This window comes from Haliotis cracherodii, unplaced genomic scaffold (assembly GCF_022045235.1).
Source record: "Haliotis cracherodii isolate W230 unplaced genomic scaffold, xgHalCrac1.p SCAF_2, whole genome shotgun sequence".
Classification (NCBI taxonomy): Eukaryota; Metazoa; Mollusca; class Gastropoda; order Lepetellida; family Haliotidae; genus Haliotis; species Haliotis cracherodii.
Genome location: NW_027266275.1, coordinates 30154789 through 30176791, shown reverse-complemented (window position 1 = coordinate 30176791; position 22003 = coordinate 30154789). Strand labels below are relative to the sequence as shown.

General features: G+C 40.9%; 1 protein-coding gene across 1 annotated transcript in view; it reads left to right on the top strand.

Annotated features, from left to right (window-relative positions):
• LOC139467967 (nuclear factor NF-kappa-B p105 subunit-like) overlaps positions 1-22003 on the top strand; it is a 42281-nt gene that overhangs the window by 14916 nt on the left and 5362 nt on the right. The window contains exons 4-20 of the mRNA XM_071249584.1: positions 918-1066; positions 1684-1817; positions 3735-3893; positions 5293-5397; positions 5983-6077; positions 7573-7711; positions 9173-9361; positions 10091-10135; positions 11191-11661; positions 12291-12450; positions 13690-13807; positions 15209-15431; positions 16388-16557; positions 17607-17846; positions 18774-18957; positions 19765-19946; positions 21349-21451. Coding sequence (XP_071105685.1) covers positions 918-1066; positions 1684-1817; positions 3735-3893; positions 5293-5397; positions 5983-6077; positions 7573-7711; positions 9173-9361; positions 10091-10135; positions 11191-11661; positions 12291-12450; positions 13690-13807; positions 15209-15431; positions 16388-16557; positions 17607-17846; positions 18774-18957; positions 19765-19946; positions 21349-21451 — 2866 coding nt within the window. The remainder of the gene's footprint in view (positions 1-917; positions 1067-1683; positions 1818-3734; positions 3894-5292; positions 5398-5982; positions 6078-7572; positions 7712-9172; positions 9362-10090; positions 10136-11190; positions 11662-12290; positions 12451-13689; positions 13808-15208; positions 15432-16387; positions 16558-17606; positions 17847-18773; positions 18958-19764; positions 19947-21348; positions 21452-22003) is intronic.

Below are 22003 nucleotides of genomic sequence, written 5' to 3'. Positions count from 1 at the left end.
CATGGGTTCTCTGCACAGGGGTATGGTACAGCTTCTCATCACATGGGTTCTCTGCACAGGGGTATGGTACAGCTTCTCATCACATGGGTTCTCTGCACAGGGGTATGGTACAGCTCCTCATCACATGGGTTCTCTGCACAGGGGTATGATACAACTTCTCATCACATGGGTTCTCTGCACAGGGGTATGGTACAGCTTCTCATCACATGGGTTCTCTGCACAAGGGTATGATACAACTTCTCATCACATGGGTTCTCTGCACAGGGGTATGGTACAGCTTCTCATCACATGGGTTCTCTGCACAGGGGTATGGTACAGCTTCTCATCACATGGGTTCTCTGCACAGGGGTATGGTACAGCTTCTCATTGCATGGGTTCTCATCTCAAGGGTATCCTAGCAACAAGGTAGGGCTTCTCATTGCATGGGTTCTCATCACAGGGGTATCCTAGCAACAAGGTAGGGTTTCTCATTGCATGGATTCTTATCATGAAGGTATCCTAGCAACAAGGTAGGGCTTCTCATGACATGGGTTCTCATCACAGCAACTAGATAGGGGTTCTTATCACAGGGGTGTCCTAGCAACACGGTCGGTGCTTCCTTCCCTGGCCGCATCATACCAAAAGATGTCAAAAGGTTGTTCGTTTTGTTTGCCTGCCTGGCACTCAGCATTTATGATTTGGGATAAAACAAGGACTGGTCTGCTCAGAGGCTGTATCCATGATAAACTGTAGCAAGGTATCTCAGTGGGCTGGCACTATAAACCAGACAGGGCTAGTACAAACAGCCGCACACGTACACTCTGCATGCACTTCACTATGTGCAATAATCTTCAAGCCGACATTAAACCCCATGTTACCTGACTTCATTTGTTAAACATATGCTTGTCATAGAGTATCACTTCAATATTTCATGGCAGATTGAGAACTACAATGGTCCAGCTAAGATTGTGGTGAGCCTGGTTACAGACGAGGATAGTCCTAAACACCACGCCCACAAACTAGTGGGAAGGAACTGTCAAAATGGGATCTGTGTGCAAGAGACACAGTCAACCAGTGGCATTATTTCGTAAGTGTTTTACTGTTACCAATCAGGTGCCACAGGACACAGACACGTTTTCGGGGACAGTTTCGGTAATGAAGCAACTCCTCACTTCACAACCACAAGACACAAACACTTGACATGGGCAGTTCTAGATGTGGTCCAGCCATTTAATATTCTTGGGACCCGTGAAAATCCTGGGGTAGAATAGGTCTTCAGCAACCCATGCTTGCCGTAAAAGGTGACTATGCTTGTCGTAAAAGGCGACTAACGGGATCGGGTAGTCAGGCTCGCTGACTTGGTTGATACATGTCATCAATCCCAATTGTGTGGATCGATGCTCATGATATCAATCACTGGATTGTCTGGTCCAGACTCGATTATTTACAGACCGCCGTCATTTAGCTGGAATATTGCTGAGTGCGGTGTTAAACAACAAACCAACCAACCAAATAATATTCTTGGAGTGTTTTCCGGAAAGGAAGAACCAAGCAATTTAAACATCACGACTGACCAGTGAACAGTGTATATTTTTTTTTTAAAACAAAAATTAAGTACAGATAATTACAAAAAATTCAAAGCACTCTCATCCCCACAAATAGCACACTGAAGTGAAGATGCTAAAGCAGTTTCTGTGTCCCCAGCTTCCCAAACCTGTGCGTGCTGCATGTGACACGGAAGAAGGCGACCGAGGTGTTGGAGGGACGGATCATTGAGTCCCTCGTCCTGGAGAGGAAGGTCCAGCAGGGACACATGAATGTTGAGATACCCATCACAAGTACGTTTTTGTCATTGCTTATTTGACCCGTGAAGATCTGGGGTGGAATAGGTCTTCATCAACCCAGGCTTGCTGTTAAAGGCGACTGTGCTTGTTGTAAGAGGCGACTAACGGGATCGGGTGGTCAGGTTCGCTGACTGGGTTGATGCATGTCATCGTATTCAAATAACATGGATCAATGCTCATCATTTCAATCACTGGATTGTCTGGTCCAGACTCGATTATTTACACACCGCTGTCACATAGCTGGAATATTGCTGAGTGCAGCATTAAACAACAAACAAACAAAGAGCAATCATATCTCATTCCAACAGGCAGCAGGATGATTCCACAAGAGGATGCAGGTTTTCATTTAGCCTTGACCCACTGCATATTTTGTCATTAACGATGAACAAGCTTGAAAGAGGCATGCATTCTGTTCATCATGATTTTAATGTCATACAAAATAATGAAAAGGTTGTTGAAAGAAATATGAAACCTTGAAAACATGAACAATTCCTGTTGCCATAGTTACACATGAACATGATATCATGCTGACAGACCAAACATTATAACTGGGATAGGATTAGGGATTAGAACCAACAGTCATTAGATCTTGACAAAGTAACACAAATACACCGTAGATTGCAGCACTTCAGAACATTGGGCAATGGGAGGGGAATAATGCATTATGGGAAATATATCTGCGTGAAATACGCATTAGAAATGCAGAAATACACAGTAAAATATAATCCAAGCGTATCAAATACGCAACGAACATTACAGAAATGCTACTAAAATAAAACTTGTGCATATCATCAAAATATTGTGAAGTAACCCTGCATATTCGATTAGCAAATCAGCAACTTATTTTGAAATTAGAAACGGGCATTCCGTCAACCTTGCCAAACTCCATGATGACGGTTACACCATGATCATTTGCCATCACACTTTCTTGTGGAAGTATCGTGGTATTTTTTAGTCCTATAAAGCTCTCGAACCCACACGACACCAGTTTGCAGGGACTAGATGAATAATGTTTTTGAATATTTAACTTAAATACCCACATGTGTAAAAACTAGTGGGTAACAGAAATTTGAATACGCAGATAGAATTACTGATACCCAATGACTTTAAAATGCATGGGTAAAATACCCACAACACCAAAAGCTTATCTGGAGCTCTGCTAGTTTATTATTGTCATAAGTTCATGGGTTTGTATTCACTATGCTCCTTCATCTCCCTAGAATGCTATTTTTAACCAACCAATGAAGTCTCGGCCTGGTTCCAGAAACGGTCAGCCAGTGTCCGAAATAACTGCCTGCCTGCCTGCCTGCCCATGACTGGCAACTTTTCTGGAATCATGGATTTATATTTTGGCTGGACTAATGAGTCTATGCATAGTCCAATCAAAACCGTGTAACGAAATTGATATCCAGTTCATAAAATGCTGTGCAGATTTCGGTCTATTGCAGGATTTGCAAAGCATGTACATACTGTCAACTAATGTCAACATATATTTTTCAAACCGTTTCATGTTTTTAATTTAATCTTACACCAAGCATTAAACCACATTTCACCTCACCTTTCACTAAAGTTTCGTTCAATACAGTAAGTTTAGAAATTGCAGATGAATATAGTCTGTGACTGAACCGTCCCATTTATCTTATAGCCAAATGATTTGCAGCCATGTTCGTCTACATAATCACCCAAACATTGGAAAAACCTTATCTGAACTTCCTGGGAACTTTTTTCAATAGCATAATATCAAGCCGAAACTGAATTGGTGTATGAAGATTAAAAGTAGTTCCTACATGTTGATCTCAAAGGCACATTTATCGGATCATCATACGAAGTATATCGGACAAGTTTATCGCATCGATAACACTTTTCACTATATGATATACTTGACTACTGAACCTGTTGTCTGTTTGGTAGAGGAAGACAGAGAAAAAGTTCGAAAGCAAGCACAGGAGCAGGCCAAGAGCATGTCCCTGAACGTGGTGCGGCTGTGCTTCCAGGTGTTTCTCATGGACGAGAAGAAGAACTTCACCAAGCATCTCCCTCAAGTGGTATCCAGGCCGATCTACGACAGCAGTGAGTATCTCCAGTCATCACAGACTCAATGAAAATAATTCATGTTCTTCATCACGAAGGCTAAACAAAATAATAGTCTTGGTTCTCCTCACTGCCCGCATCATCATAAAGTCTGACGCACCTTTCCTTTTTATTTTCATTTTAAAATTTATTTTTTTTAAAATACTAATACTTATAAACAATGCGATCCAATATAGCACACAGTTACTTCCCTTTACATGTGCAATGCTTTAGTGTGCATCTCCAGTGTTAGAAATTGGCACTAGTCCTGTAGTCCTTACCAAACTGCCCAATAGTAAAGGTATCCTGAGGACTAGTAGAAATTGGCCCATTTTAAGGGTTTTATAATTTTATCATTATAAGGACTAGTGGACAAAACTGTTAGTTTCTAACCCTGATCTCATGTTATGGTAATAGTGGCAATGGGAGTTTGTATGCTTGTTTATGTAGGGAGGCCCTTTCCTAGGTTTATGGTACACAGCTGTTTATTTGGTTACTTACTAGTTTGAACAAGCAAAAAAAAAAAAAGAAACACTTCCCGTCTGCTCTATATTTTCAAAAGTCATTGCCTGAGAACCAATTCTTGTATTTTTTGAAGCCTAAGCATGAGGACTTTTGTCATTCCCCCTATGTTGAAAGTTTATGTTTTGGGGTGTCTTTTTATTCATATATAAAAGGAGCAAACCTTGAAGTCTCTGCAAAAATCCACTGGTAATGGGTTTGAATCTCAAATGGGGCCACGGATGGCTTTGTGCAGAGTTGCATCCCTTGGGCACACCAGAAACTTATGATCATGGATTCAAATTCATCACGATACTGATCCTTAGTTTGTCAGTACAAGTCGCATGATCTTGAGTTTCACCACCGAAGTGGTAAACGTCTACATCCTGCATCACTTTGGTCTCACCTCCCACACCTAGCTGACATGCTAGGGATGGGTATTGGTGGTTTAAAGTGTATCACAATATTTTGCAATGCACTAGGCCGCATTACAATACATATCAAGATATATTGTATAATTCTAAATTTTTAATTCAGAAACAATCTGATACACTCAGGTATGAACTTCAGTTCATACATGGAACAAAGCAAGATGCTGGTAAAACATAACGTTTACTCATTCAATAAATACGCAGCCATCTTTGGGCCCCGGGTGCTCGCTCTGGGCAGCAAAGGCATTTGGCAAGTATATAACATTAAAAAAATCCCAAATTGAAATCACCCGATATATCGAGCATGAAAAAATGATATTGTGATACGTATCGTTGAAAGAATGAACCTCAATTTACCGATATACCAGTAAAACCTCACACCCTTATGACACGCCATGATGTAACAAGGGTATATATTGTTAAAAGCAGTAATAAACTCAACCCACGCCCTTCCTCCCTGTCTGCAGAGTCCCCAGGTGCGTCTGCTCTCAAGATCTGCAGGATGGACAAGTACGGTGGTTGTTGCACGGGCAATGAGGAGGTGTTCCTCCTGTGTGAGAAGGTCCAGAAAGGTGAGTTCTTGCTTCTCAACTCGTTCAGTGAGAAGATACTTCTGCTGATATAAGTATGACAGTATGACAGCAGTATTGCCACTTTTCGTAACTGCAGTTGTACAGTATTGTAAAAGTATGATTCACACCATGACTGACGACTAATGAAAGACAAGGAAACTTTCACTTTCTTAAAGCAAATACTTTATTTTCATGGAGCAAACAATCATTGTGTGATTTCTGTTTGAATTGATGTATGTTCTAAACATTTCAGAAAATAATATTCTTTCAGGTCCTGTTCCTCAAAATGATCTTAGCGAAAAGATGATCTGAACTCCCATACTTAAGCCTTATCATAGTCATAGTGCTAACTTCACTTTGTGGAACGGGTTGCAGAAAAATTGACAATCGTAGACCAGTCCAGTGAAATGACTCTGAGCATTTGATGAGCATCACAGTTATGAGAAATTGTATCGGTTGTGTATCTGCCTTCACACAGGCTAAGTAGACACTTTATTAGGTATTACACTCCTGATAGGTGAGAACCAGAGATTAATATGTAACATCTTATGAATGAGGGGAGATAACTGTTGGATGTTTTTGCAGATGATATCTCGGTGAGGTTCGTGGAGTTCAGTAAGGATGGGTCGGTGTTGTGGGAGGCGTTCGGTAACTTCAGCCCCCTCGATGTCCATAGACAGGTGAGAGTCACAGATTTACACAGTGTGCATACTGGCTTTTATGTTTAATCATATAAAAAAATATGCCAACAACATGTATGGAACAGATTTCTCTGTAGGATTGACATTTCCATTTTTTATATTCTATCTTTATTAGAATGGCAATGAGTAATATATAGAATAACTTGAAACTCAGAAATAGCAATAGCTGTCCCACAAAAATGAATGCTGTATGTCAAAATGCTCTGGGATTACTCCATTCTAAATGCTCTGGGATTACTCCATTCTAAATGCTCTAGGTTACTCCATTCTGAATGCTCTGGTATTACTCCATTCCAAATGCTCTGGGATTACTCCATTCTAAATGCTCTGGGATTACTCCATTCTAAATGCTCTAGGATTACTCCATTCTAAATGCTCTGGGATTACTCCATTCCAAATGCTCTGGGATTACTCCATTCTGAATGCTCTGGTATTACTCCATTCTAAATGCTCTGGGATTACTCCATTCTAAATGCTCTAGGATTACTCCATTCTGAATGCTCTAGGATTACTCCATTCTGAATGCTCTGGTATTACTCCATTCTAAATGCTCTGGGATTACTCCATTCTAAATGCTCTAGGATTACTCCATTCTGAATGCTCTAGGATTACTCCATTCTAAATGCTCTGGGATTACTCCATTCTAAATGCTCTGGGATTACTCCATTCTAAATGCTCTGGGATTACTCCATTCTAAATGCTCTAGGATTACTCCATTCTAAATGCTCTGGGATTACTCCATTCCAAATGCTCTAGGATTACTCCATTCTGAATGCTCTGGGATTACTCCATTCTAAATGCCCTGGGATTACTCCATTCTGAATGCTCTAGGATTACTCCATTCTGAATGCTCTGGTATTACTCCATTCTAAATGCTCTGGGATTACTCCATTCTAAATGCTCTAGGATTACTCCATTCTGAATGCTCTAGGATTACTCCATTCTAAATGCTCTGGGATTACTCCATTCTAAATGCTCTGGGATTACTCCATTCTAAATGCTCTGGGATTACTCCATTCTAAATGCTCTAGGATTACTCCATTCTAAATGCTCTGGGATTACTCCATTCTAAATGCCCTGGGATTACTCCATTTTAAATGCTTGGGACAGATAATCTGTAATCGAAAGTTTTATATATACAATTTAAGAGAATTATGTAAAATGTCATCCATAAAAAGAAACTTGTTGAATCATTCAACTATCTGGAAATAACAGAATGTTTTCGAATTATTGACACCATGAACATCTCAGCAGTACAGCATTACAATGTCACATTGCTTACACTGACCAATCAGCTTCAGGATAGTTAATAGTACATGTGCAAATATTGCAAAGTTCTTTGCTGGAGATAAATGTCATGAGAACACCTAATGATTTTTTTGCAAATTTTGATAGGAAGTTCTACGTCATTACCAAAATTAAAAACTATCTTTATACTTTTATGAATGACAATCATAATTACTTCCCACTTCAGTATGCGATCGTGTTCCGCACACCTCCATATCGGAACACGTCCATCGACAAGGCCGTCAACGTGATGATAATGCTGCAGAGGAAGAGTGACCAGGAGACAAGTGAGGCCAAGGCCTTCACATACTATCCCCGCAATCTCGGTAGGTGTTCCAAGACCTTCACATACTACCCTTGCAATCTCGGTAGGTGGGCCAAGGCCTTCACATCCTACCCCCGCAATCTTGGTAGGTGAACCAAGGCCTTCACATACTACCCCTGCAATCTCGGTAGGTTGGCCAAGGCCTTCACATACAACCCCCACAATCTTGGTAGGTGAACCAAGGCCTTCACATACAACCCCCACAATCCCGGTAGGTGGGTCAAGGCCATCACATACTACCCCCACAATCTCGGCAGGTGCCCCATATTGTCTGTATCTAGACAGGTGCCCCATATTGTCTGTATGTAGGTTGGTGCCCCATATTGTCTGTATGTAGGTTGGTGCCCTTCATTGTCTGTATCTCAGCAGGTGCCCCATATTGTCTGTATCTAGACAGGTGCCCCATATTGTCTGTATCTAGACAGGTGCCCCATATTGTCTGTATCTAGACAGGTGCCCCATATTGTCTGTATCTAGACAGGTGCCCCATATTGTCTGTATGTAGGTTGGTGCCCCATATTTTCTCTATGTAGGTTGGTGCCCTTCATTGTCTGTATCTCAGCAGGTGCCCCATATTGTCTGTATCTAGACAGGTGCCCCATATTGTCTGTATCTAGACAGGTGCCCCATATTGTCTGTATCTAGACAGGTGCCCCATATTGTGTGTATGTAGGTTGGTGCCCTATATTGTCTGTATGTAGGTTGGTGCCCCATATTGTCTGTATGTAGACAGGTGCCCCATATTGTGTGTATGTAGGTTGGTGCCCTTCATTGTCTGTATCTAGACAGGTGCCCCATATTGTCAGTATGTAGGTTGGTGCCCCATATTGTCTGTATGTAGGTTGGTTCCCTTCATTGTGCCTTGAAAACTATTTTAGTGGCCCAAAACATCCTTTTGTGATTGAATTGGCCATGGGGATTAACAAGATTAGTTTTGTTCAGACTGAAAGTGGTACATAAGGTATCTTAACTAATGAGTATTACATTGTTTCCAACACAGTATGTCCTCCAGTGAAACCCTGCAAGAACACTTATGGCTCCAGGCTTACGGCTCCAAACTTACAGCAACCATTAATAGACGGAGTGTAATTTGGCCACAAAACATATGGAGCCTTCAAACAGGAAAAGATTAATACCATAGAACCTTCAAAATGTATATTAGATTTAAGTTTCATTCCTGAGTACTGAAGTCATGGAATATATTGGTTGGTTGGTTTGTTGTTTAACACTGCACTCAGCATTATTCCAGCTATATGACGGCGGTCTGTAAATAATCAAGTCTGGACCAGACAATCCAGTGATTAATATCATGAGCATCGATTCACGCAATTGGGATCGATGACAGGCATCAACCAAGTCAGCGAGCCTGACAACCCGATCCCATGGGTCTCGTGGAATGTGTATGATGTTCACATGTATGAAGGTCACATGTTTGTTGCATTTGATTTCGTTCTCTCCACAGACAAAGATGGAATAGCCAGGAAGAAGAGGAAGGCCATGCCATCACTGGATGGTTTTGGGGGGGCATATTTTGGGGGTGCAGGGGGGTCGTTTGGCAGCTCGAGGGGTGGGGGAGGTTTCGGTGGGTCTGATGGCGGAGGGGGTGGGGGTGGAGGACAAGTCCCCCACAGGGTTCTACTGCCCAATGGAAGTAAGTACAGTCAAAAGTTATGTTGTACAAATCTCAAGATCTGATAGACTAATTCTTGTATTTCCAGAATATATTATGAATTAAAACTGTATGCAGTTTGTGAAGAAGTTTAGTTTTTTTGCTGTGTGTATTATTAATGTAGTGCATTGACACACATCTTTGTTTGAGTTGATCAGTTAGCAAATTTGGCTGAAAACAACACAGAATAACTTGTTTCCAGCAGCTTGAGAGGCAGTGGGATAGCCTAGTGGTTTAACCATTGGCTCCTGCCTGGTTGGGTTCTGAGATGGGTGCAGGGGCGCCGCAATTTGCTGTGCAGAGTTGCGTCCCATGGGCATGCCAGAAACCTATGATTGTGGGTTCGAATCCCGGTTTGATTATGTTTCTAGGTTTGTCAGCACCATACCCATGCTCGTGGGTTTCACTGAAGTGGTAAACGTCTGGAACCTGCATAACTTCAGGCTTCCCTCCCACATTAAGCTGGCACGTCGTGATATAACTGGAATACTGTTAAAAGCGGCGTTAAACCTAACTCACTCACTCACTGAGATGGGTGCAATGTATGAACCCATTCTGGGTATACCCTGCCGTTATGTTGATGGAATAGTGCTGTAATCATAACCATTCTCTCACACATACCTCCTGAAAAGAATGGTATCTTTTATTTTAATCTATGCAATTCTGCTTCTTGAATGTTCGAATTTCATTTTGTGTCTTTGATATTTGTAGACGTGGTTTATCAAGAAGGAAATGTTCCTGCCACCATTGAACAAGGTAGGTAGGGTCAGGTCACACCCACCATTCTACCTCTGTTGTGGGTAGTGCAGTCTGTATTAGGTAGTGCACTCTGTCACACTCACACTCACTAGCCCGTCTGCCTGCCCTCACTCACTCACCCACCCCCTCCCACTCACTCACTCACTCACCCCCTCCCACTCACTCACTCACTCACGCACGCAAGCACTCACTCACTCACTCACTCACTCACTCACTCATCCCCTCCCACTCACTCACTCACTCACTCACTTACTCACCCCCTCCCACTCACTCACTCACGCACGCAAGCACTCACTCACTCACTCACTCACTCATCCCCTCCCACTCACTCACTCACTCACTCACTCACTTACTCACCCACCCACTCACCCACTCACCTGTTCGGGATCTGGGTCACAGAAGGACCCCAGTACCTCACACTTGTCACAAGAGCTGCCAAAAACAGAAACACCCTCCACACGACATTCCACATTGCCCTTTGAGCATCACTGATAAATAAAGCTCAGATGTTTTTGATTAAATATGTTCCTATGATTATTATTTGTTTAGATGTATGCGATATTGTGTTTTGTAAGTTCCATTGCCCTGGTTCGTATGTTTGAATGAGACATCATAGCTAAGAAGGTGTAGTGAGATGTGCAATGTTGCTTGTTTAGTTGTTATTGAAGAAACCACATGATATACATCAGTGACAGGTATTGGCTCTTTCAGAGAAGACTTTCCTCTGTATTTTTCTTTTTAAGATAACTTTTTTTTATCATTATTTGATATCTTTGCTAGAAATTCTAAGCTGGGGTGATGGGGCAGCCGAGAGGTGTTCACTCATCAAGCCGAAGACCCGGGTTCGATTCCCCACATGGGTACAATGTGTGAAGCCCATTTCTGGTGTCCCACACCGTGATATTGCTGGAATATTGCTAAAAGTGGCGTAAAACCTCACTCACTCACTCACTCACTCACTCACTCACTCTCTCTCACTCAAAGCTTTTGAACTTTTTTGTACAAATATGACATTGACAAACACTTGATATCTTTAATTTTTGGAATTGCAGCCATACAAGAGTGCTACGACAGCCCAGTCAACAGTCCATACCGCACTGACATGGATGAACTGGACAATCCCTATGCTGATCTGTCAATGGACTGTGAGCCTATAAAGCACATGTCTCGTAGCATGAATATCACAGGTGTAGATAATCCTCCTTCACTCAAACACAAAGGACAAATCAGAGGAACTGTTAGAGAAACAGACATCCATGATGCAACAGCCAAGATGGCCACGGTGAAGCTGAGTGACAAGCCTACGAGTCCTGGCAGTGAGCCGATGGAGAAGGGATCTGAGGATGTGAAGGACAGCGAGGTCAAGGACTCTGGATCGGACACAAGCAGTTCTAATGCACCAACAGAGGGAGCACGTACTGATGAGGGATTCTCAGAGTCATCCTCCATTCCTGGAGATTTGTCTCCGAAGAAGGCACCCGATGGTGATGACAAGTCTGCCTCTAAGAAAGACCCCAAGCAAGGTTGGTAAATACATCAATGCAACTGCATGAGATAAGCAGCAAGCATTTGATGCTGAAGACATGTTCTCTACCTGGATCTTCACATGCCAAAATTAGTATTAATTTATGCAAAAAAGATTTTAAATAGCCTACATAATTTTTTATTATATATGTTTAACCTTCCGAGATAACTGGTAATGATTATAACTGGTTAGCCAAAAAAAATTGAAACACACTTTATAATATATTTTCTTAAAAAATTGAAGACTGCATTTCTACTTTGAAAATGTCCTATACTCTTCATGAAAATGCTGCCATCACTCATGCATTGTATGAATATACCTTTTCTTGAGGACAATTGCTTTATTTTTGGACTGTATTTTGTTTATTTAATAATTATTTGAATCTGCATTAATGTATTAAAGAAATGTAACATGTTTAAAAATTACTTGGTTTCACTTCAAAACATTCAACAAAGAACATTAACTTCAAATATCAGTAAAAATTATATTATCAATCTCCTAGTGTCTGGTAGTATGGCTTTAGCACAAGGCAGCAGGTTTATCACATCCCCTCCACTCACGTTGGGATCGGGTTCTGCACCCTGGTTATTTTTCAAACCAATCAAATTACAATGACAATGTGTTCAGTTCCAGGCAAGATTGAGTTGAGCAAGAAGAAAGATGAAGCTATCCGCATGGCTCAGCGTACAGCTGTTGCCCTCCGAGAGTACGCAGAGACCGGGGACATCCGCTATCTGCTGCTGGTACAGCGCCATCTAGCATCCATACAAAATGAAAATGGAGATCTGTAAGCATTGTCTGTTTCATGAAAATCAAACTAACAAGTTAAGCTTCTTTCCAAGCATAGTGTCCTTTACATTAGATGAGATATGCATGAAGCTTTTGAATATAAAAAACAGTTTGTGCAATTATTTTGAAAAGGGAAAAAAAATAAGAGTGTCTAAACAAATTTCAAAGATTGCAATTGAAGATTTGCATTTTTTTATATTTGGCTTTTTTTTTCATAACAAATCTAGCAAAAATACATGATTGTATTGTAACCCTTTACTCATACTTTGGAGGGGGGGTGAAATAGATGAAAACTTGGTTCCCAAAGAGGAGAAATATGTTTACAATGTCAATAGAAATTTCAAAGATTGGTATTGAAAGTATGAAGTTTTAATTTGGTTTTCATCACAGTTCAGTAAAAAGGACAAATTGCTGGAAAGGTGTTAGGTGTTAATTGTTGCTACCAGCTTTACTGATCCACCGACCCTACAAGTCAAGAATGTGAATCTATTTCAACATTTAGTTTAAGGCTTTCTTAATTAATGCCAAGTCTGAGAATCACACTTATGAATATAAAATTGTTCTTCCTTTGCCTTAGACGACCAAAAAACAAGCTCAACTTCTTATTATTCTAAACAGTGTCTCACTGGAGATTTGTTCACATGCTTTAATAAAATGAATATTCCTGATACATTTCACAAGAACGCCAGAAAGAAAATAGCGAATTTGAAATGTACTTTCTTGTCATCCTACCGGCTCTACATTCTTACAACAGTAACAACAACAACAAATAATCGACCGATGTCCATCAACAACAACAACCACAACGATAACAAATAATCGACCAATGCCTAACAACAAATAATCTACCAGTGCCCCAAAACAACAACAAATAATTAACCAATGCCCCAAAACAACAACAAATAATTAACCAATGCCCCAAAACAACAACAACAAATAATCAACCAATGCCCCAAAACAACAACAGATAATCGACCAATGCCCAACAACATTAGCAACAAATAATCAACCAATGCCCCAAAACAACAACAACAAATAATAGACCAATGCCCCAAAACAACAACAAGCAATCAACCAATGCCCAACAACAACAACAACAAATTATCAACCAATGCCCAACAACAACAAATAATCGACCAATGCCTTTAAGCAAATAATCTAAAAAAAACATTTAAAGAATGGAAGGCTTGAATAAATGCCAATTTGAAGCTAACTGCTCCTTCCTGTACCTATCCAGCCCAATCCACCTGGCAGTCATCAACAACCAGGTGATAGCCTTGCAGTACCTGCTGGACGTAATGGGAACGCTCCCCAAGGCCAGGTCAAGGGTCAACGCCTTCAACCTCCTCCGACAGGTCAGTTGCAACATCAGCGTCTGGTTCCTTAAATGCATGTGCCACAAGTCTCGTCAACCCGTAGCTTCCTGATATTTCAGTGTAGCAGAAATAATTTTGACTTCTGCAGCTTATAACATTCTGACACAACAGTTGGCCCAACATAAAAAATCAGCTTGAATTCATTATTTTCAAAATGACAGTAATTAATGTAGGGAAATCATCCAGTTTATGACCTTAGGGTTAGAAATAACCGAGTTCATAAAAATTGTTTGTGCACAAGTGCAAATATCATTTCACGTGCAACAGTGTATTGTTTACATCATCTGGACGGCATTGTTGACGTCATTCGAATCTTATGGTGTCATAGGGTTGTAATGATATCTCACTAGAAAAGACGTCATATTATTGACATCATTCGACAATTGTGGTTTTCTAAGACGGCGGTCGTGATCAGTGTATTTGTTTACTAATGGGGAGCTCAAAAAGAGTAAAATAATAAGTAATAAAGAAATTATTACATGTCTGTCATTCTGATTTACAAAACTCGAGTCATAATTCATGTATTACCCTCGTTTTCGCCTGGGAATACAAGAATTCTGACACTCGTTTCGTAAAATAATCGTATATTAATCTCTGTGTATTACATTTCAATTCTATATTTAAAAATTCACACAATTTGCCACAACAGCTTCATTTTCAGCATGATTTGTATGGCACAGCACAAATAAATACCTATCCAATCAAATCCCTGTCATGAACGAGAGCATTCTGTGTTCAGTTGGTGGTACATGTATGTGAGATGGAGATAGGGATATCACTTCAAGAGGAACTATGCTTGCAAATAGGTCCAGGGTGTTTGTCCTAATAGAATGGAGATATAACACGTGTTAGTCAAGTGTGTACATGCTTGTGGACAAAGCCACATCATAATGAAGAAGGAAATGGCTCTCAACCACGTGTAGGAATTCTTTTCTATCCAGATGACATTTGTAATTGGACACATTTTCCTGAATTTCTTAAATCTCTATGCCAGTTCTTGTCAGTTTTTGTACTGTATCTAAACAGAAAATTACTTATGTTACACTGAAAGTTTTTGGCAAAGGTATAAGTAATGTTTGCTCAACAACTGTTCTTAGACTTTCATTAATTGTAGTAATGATACCTCTACTATATCGGACCATTTTATGTTAATTATTGTTTTGGAAACTCCAGTGATTACATTATAGCCGTGTTCAAAAAGGCAAATACATTACATCCGTTTAAGTTAGATTCACAGGAACTTTCAGAATATTTTCATCAGTTGCAAATTCTTGCTTATGTAATGGTACATTTATCTTGATATTTATTCAAAATGCATTTTTTTTTAAAATGGCAGTTGATTAATTAATCATTTGACTTATTATTGTTCTCTCCTCACAGACTGCACTCCATCTAGCCGTCATCACAAAACAGAAGAACGTCATCGAGATTCTCCTCCATTCTGGGGGCGACCCCACCCTCTCCGATCGCCATGGCAACACACCGGCACACCTGGCTGTGTTGGGTGCAGGTGTAGACTGTCTTCAGTCTCTTGTCAGATATATACAGCCAACAGCAAATCAGAACAAGCCCTTCCCAGAGTTGGATTATCTGAATTTTGAGGGTACATTTGTTTGTTTACCTTATCATAGTGCTATTTATTGGCTGTATCATGGTGCTATCTACTTACAAGCAGATTGTGTTAAGTATGTAGAAACATTTTCTGGTAACTCAAAATAAGTGAGTTCCCTACTGGTTTTTTAACAGAAGTCTTCAAAAACAGTTGGTTTTTCAAAAAAATTGCAAAAGAAGTTCTGCAAGCCATTGGCTGGTTGTTTTTTCCTCAAAATAGCAAAAGAGGTCAAGTTCGATTCTGAAACAAATGATGGGAAAGGAGGATCATATTTCATTCCATCTATAACACTAGTACTGTCACAGGTAACTCGGGTACGCGGGTCGGGTAGGTCCTGAGTAGGACCTGGATACCCATAGGACGACCCGGACCCATAGTTAGTCATGTGATACATTGTTTAATGACAATAACAATAAGACTCCATGGTTACACTAGTAGTCTTTCTGACTATGCACACATTCCCTCTGACTTTTATTTGTTTGAGTAAAGACAAGGCTTCAGTCAATTTCAGTATATGCATGATCTGATTGGTTTATACTATATCTAAATACTTTTTGCCAGTGCTCCGGTAACAACTATTCCCAAATGAACATTTGTACCAATCTTGAGACCAACAGTGGGTACCTGGGTAGGGTCGGATAATAGGGGGCTGGGCACCCGGGTAGTCCATTTGGACTCATCCCAGCCCTAATAATCCCCAACCTGCAGTAGGTTTATGAAGAGTTCTGTATTTGGATACTGTGATATTTCATGACATTTACAAATACATATCAGTAATCAGCGTCACGAAATAATAAGTGTATCTTTCTCATAAGTTGAGTAGTATATTATAAAAATGGAAGAATTATTACAGTTTTGTCTTTAAGGGTATTAAAGTGTTCAGGTAATGCAAATATGAAGGATTATTCAGTTCCCGCCCATAACGTTCTCTCCCAACTTGTCTGCAGGGTATGCTCCCGCCCACCTGGCAGCCCGATGCGGCAACGTGGAGATGCTGAAGACGCTGGTGTATGGTCAGGCGGACATGAATCTCCAGGACGGCAAGAGCGGTCGTACTCCACTCCACCACGCTGTTGAGGTTGACGACCTTCCTACAGCAGGATATCTTCTCATGGAGGTCAGTTGTAAGATGATGATGAATATGAATATACACTTGCTGTGGTTAATGCATTAATACTGCTGCTCAGTGATTGCACATGTTTTCAGACTAGGAGTAGAGGACAAGCACAACCAGTGTTCTTTCTCATATACCAAAGGGTTTTTTCATGGGTACCCAGTATTTATACAGCTAGCTGGACAAACAGATGTGAGAAGTGTCCAGTGTGAATTGTGTGACAGCCAGCAACAGCAACAATGACAGTGACAGCGACACTGACAGCCAGCAAGAGTAAAAATGACAGTAACAGCAACTCTGGCAGCCAGAAACAGCAACAATGACAGCAACAGTGACACTGACAGTGACAGCAACACTATCAGCAACAGTGACAGCCAGCAACAGCAACAAGGACAGCAACATTGACAGTGACAGTGACAGCAACACTATCAGCAACAGTGAAAGCCAGCAACAGGAACAATGACAGCAACATTGACAGTGACAGTGACATCAACAGTGACAGCCAGCAACAGCAACAATGACATTGACAGCGACACTGACAGCCAGCAACAATGACACTGACAACCAGCAACAGCAACAATGATTCTGACAGTGACACTGACAGCCAGCAACAATGACACTGATAACCAGCAACAGCAACAATGATTCTGACAGTGACACTGACAGCCAGCAACAGCAACAATGACAGTGACCTCGACACTGACAGTCAGCAACAGCAACGATGACAGCAACAGCAACATTGACAGTGACCGTGACAGTGACAGCAACACTGACAGCCAGCAACAGCATCAATGACAGCCAGCAACAGCAACAGGAACAGTGACTGTGACACTGACAGCAACAGTGACAACGACACTGACAGCCAGCTGCTGTGAATATGCTGTGACACTGACAGCAGCACTGTCAGCGACCAAGACAGCCGCACTGACACTGACAACAACAATCAAGATGTGTGCCATGATTAAAAACATTTTGCAAATCTTTCCACATGTACTTCTGTTCATTGTCAGCGTTCAAAGTACACATAGTGTTCAAACTATCTGCAATTCCAGACTGATACCGACGTCAATGCACGCTGTTTTGATGGGAACACTGCACTACACATTGCATGTGGGCGTGGGCTGGTGGGGATGGTGGCGCTGCTGATGACGGCTGGTGCTGATCCCAACATCGAGAACGAGGAGATCCCCCCATTGGGAGAGGATGGGGATGATGCGGAGGATAACAGTCTGGACTCCTGGGGAGAGAGGCACGGCATGAGGCCTGCGGACTACACTCAGGAGAATGAGAGGGTAGGTATAGCACATAGGTGAATACAGCATAGATAGATAGATATATAGCACATGTGACATATACATGTATGTGAATACAGGTCGGGTATATAACATATAGGTGAATACAGGGTAGGGTATATTGCACATGTTACACAGCAGTGAATACAGGGTAGGGTATAAAGCACATGTGACATATACATGTATGTGAATACAGGTAGGGTATATAACACATAGGTGAATACAGGGTATGGTATATAGCACATGTTGCACATCGGTGAATACAGGGTATGGTATAGATCATATCTTGCACATCGGTGAATATAGGGTAGGGTATAAAGCACATGTGACATATCATGTATGTGAATTTCAGGGTGGGGTATATAGCACATAGGTGAATACAGGGTATAGTACATAGCACATGTTGCACATCGGTGAATACAGGGTATGGTATGTATCATATCTTGCGCAATGGTGAATACAGGGTAGGGCATATAGCACACGTGACATATCATGTATAGGATATTTCAGGGTAGGGTATATAGCACATACATGAATACAGGGTATGGTATATATCATATCTTGAGCAACGGTGAATACAGGGTAGGGTATATAGCACATGTGACATATCATGTATGTGAATTTCAGGGTAGGGTGTATAACACATAGGTGAATACAGTGTATGGTATACAGCACATGTTGCACATATGTGAATACAGCATAGATATATAGCTCATGTGACATATACATGTATGTGAATACAGGGTACGGTATGTTGCACATAGGTGAATACAGGTGAGGTATAACATACACATGGGTGAATACAGAGAAGGGTATAGAATATATAACAGATGAGTACAGGGTAATCCAATCATCTTATGTTGTTTAATAAAGGAACAGATTTTAAGCGATTTCATACTGAGCCATTCCTGTGTTCATGCAACCTAGATCCTGAGCATCCTGCAAGGTGAAATATACACCCCACAAGATCCCTTGGGTGGTTTTGATGACCTTGACCTTCAGGAGGACTCGGTGCCCTCGGACAACCGGGAGACCACGGAGATTACGTCTATTTACTCGTGCCGTAACGAGAGTGGAGTGGACAGTATGAATTTTAAACTGTTTCAGCAAGGTAAACAACAGCCACATCACAAAGAGAAAATTTTGCTGCTTATGGAAAAAAAACTAATTTAAGCTGGGCCAGATTCTGACCTATCAAAATAATGAGAATACACTCAGTATCAACAAGTCATTATTTCAGTCTTAGGTCATAATGTATCTTACTCTGGCAATGCTCATCCTACCACACGCTTACTCACTTACACTATCACACTGCTGTACAGAGTTGTGTCCCTTAGTCATGCCAGGATCTGCTGGTTGTGGGTTTGGTTCCAAGATTTGCCTAGAACGTATGTTCTCCTGTCCGTACCAAAATACAGACTAAAGTCCTTTGGTGCTTGATCCTTCTCTAATGCTGGTGCCTCTCTATGGAACTCCCTTCCCTTCAGCCTCAAAGGTGCACCTCATATCATTGTGTTTAAGCAGAGACCATATTATATGGTCTCTGGTTTAAGTCTGGACTACAACTGAATTTGTATATTTTTACTATCTTACTGTCCCCTCTCTGTTGTATATATGTACATATGCTGAACTTTCATATTGAGCATGTCCCTCAGTGATGTGTATTTTGCCCTATACAAATAGCCTTATTATTATTAGAACAAGATCCTTCTTTAAGATTATTCACCATCCAAAGTTTATGGCTGTCGATTTGGGCTTTTCTCCCACATTGAGTTGGCACATGGCAATATTACTGAAATACTTTCAAATGGCATTAGAAGTCATTCACTCATTTGTATGAAGATTGAATATATGTTATTTTATGGCACTGTCGGCTGAACAAGTCAACATGTAAAACACATACACCTCTGTGACCTAGGTGACCTTGAGAAGCTGGATTTCCTGACACGAATCGAGTTGGCGAAGTTGCTTGACCCAATGCAGCCTGGCCGTGACGTTTTCTCCCTGGCCGAGAGGCTGGACTACTTCAACCTCCACAACGCCCTGGAGGCCATGAAGGAACAGTCCAGCCCCACCCGCTTCCTGCTCGACTACTTCGAGGTAGGTCACGCTGTTATTGTTGATGTCCCCCCGTGAGTGAAGAGTCTTTTGCTGTGGGATGCTTCATAAACTTGATTGTATTCTGAAAAATATTCTTTGTTTGTGACCTAGATGATTGTGTGTCAGTGTACTCCAGGGTTCACTCTAGGAATTTTCTGACATGGGTGAAAATTCCAAATATTCCAGAGGTACACCCACACTTGCCCATACAGCACAATGTTAAAATGCCCCTTTGTATTTGAAAATGTGGGCCTTTTTTTCAAATTTAGCATCTAAAAGCACAAAGCCCCACCCTAGAAGTATTCCTGGTACAGCTCACTCACTCTATCTATCAGTGTCCAAAATAACTGCCTGCCCGCCTGCCCGTTGCTGGTAAGTTTTCTGTTGGGCTGTCTGGAATTTTATTCCACCTGCCCACCTGTCTGGCAGATAAGTTTAAGACTTCTTACATATTCAGTTTTATTATAACACCTTGTAGATTTTCAAGTAATTGTTTGCATTATTTCAACTGAATCAAGACGTGATTTGTCTCTTTTCGTTTTCGCGATTTTTCAATATTTATAATGTTGAATGCGAGCAGGTAAGTTTGAAGATGGGCAGGCAACATTTATGGGTCCCCTGCCCGACTGTCTTGTTGAGAAATTGTTTCAAACACTGTACATTAGTACTGTTGAACACCATCAGTGTCCAAGCTCCTCACATTGATAGCTCATTCATGGAACTCTATAGTATCGTTGCCACCAGTCACAGCTTCCCACTGCAACCATGCATGGAGTTTAACTTGCAACCGACTCACTATCTTGTTAACAAACAAGTGAAGATTGTTTGGATGCTGAATACTCTTCCCCCAGTGAGAATGTAAGGGGGAAGTTTGATGCTTGTCCGGGAGTCTGCAATCTTGTATCAATCTGATTAAGATAAACAAACATAAATCCATCTGTCAGTTAGTCTAAACCTTTTACAAATTAACTATTATGGCATTCCAAAAGACATACACAAAGCTATATGTTGTTCGAATGTGAGGAAAATTTTCAAGATTCTTGTAATGGCCGCTTACACACTGGTGGCTGCACCATATCGGAATGGCAATAAAGGTGTCATGTGCTGGGAAAGGATCAATGTATATGAAAGGGAGGTAATTTTCTCATATCAGTTATCTCCCTTAACTAGGATACCAATAAGAGTGACTAAGTATGCTTTTATGCCGGTTTTAGCAATATTCAAGCAATATCACGCGGGGGACACCAGAATTGGGCTTCACACTTTGTATACCAATTAAGAGCATCTTTATTAGTAATATATATATCAAGCAGCTCTGGCATAGTAAGATAAAAGTATATACGAAAGACATTATACCTGCATGAACATATGGGAATTAGACTACATCCATTGTTCTCTACAGGCATCTGATGGGACAGTGACGAAGTTACGCAGCTCACTGCAAGTGATGGATCGACAGGACGCTGTTACGATCATTGACTCAGCCCTCTCACCAGACAGACCTGGTAGGTACAGAGTAAGAAACTTCCCACTGTATAACTAAGACATAAACTCACTGTGTTGGGCAATTTTAGAACCTAGTAGGTTTTTTTATCACCATTTCTACCATGATAACAGAAGCACTTCAAAAACACTTGGCCCAGCTATCTTAGAACGTGCAGAAAAGGGGTCAAAGAAAGTGACAAAAATAAAAAAATGTTACTCAAGTTCATGATTTTTTACTCATATTCTTGACTAGTTCTAAATAATGGTTACAAAATACACAAATTTTCAAACAGAATTGATGAAATAACCCTCCATAGATGTATATTTGATTTCATCACAAGCTGTTTCTTGGAAATTAACGTGATGTCTTCCATTGTATTTGTAGTGGTGACAGGTTGTAAAAGTAGTGAAAACATACTCAAATAATTTAGATTGATGTTTTTATCAGCAAGCATTTTGTGTGACAGAGCATGTTAATTTTGAACAATTTGATACCTGGGGATAGACAAAATTAGATACTTGATTTTGACCAATCAGAATTAAGCATTCTTCAGTGTCATGGAAGAACACTA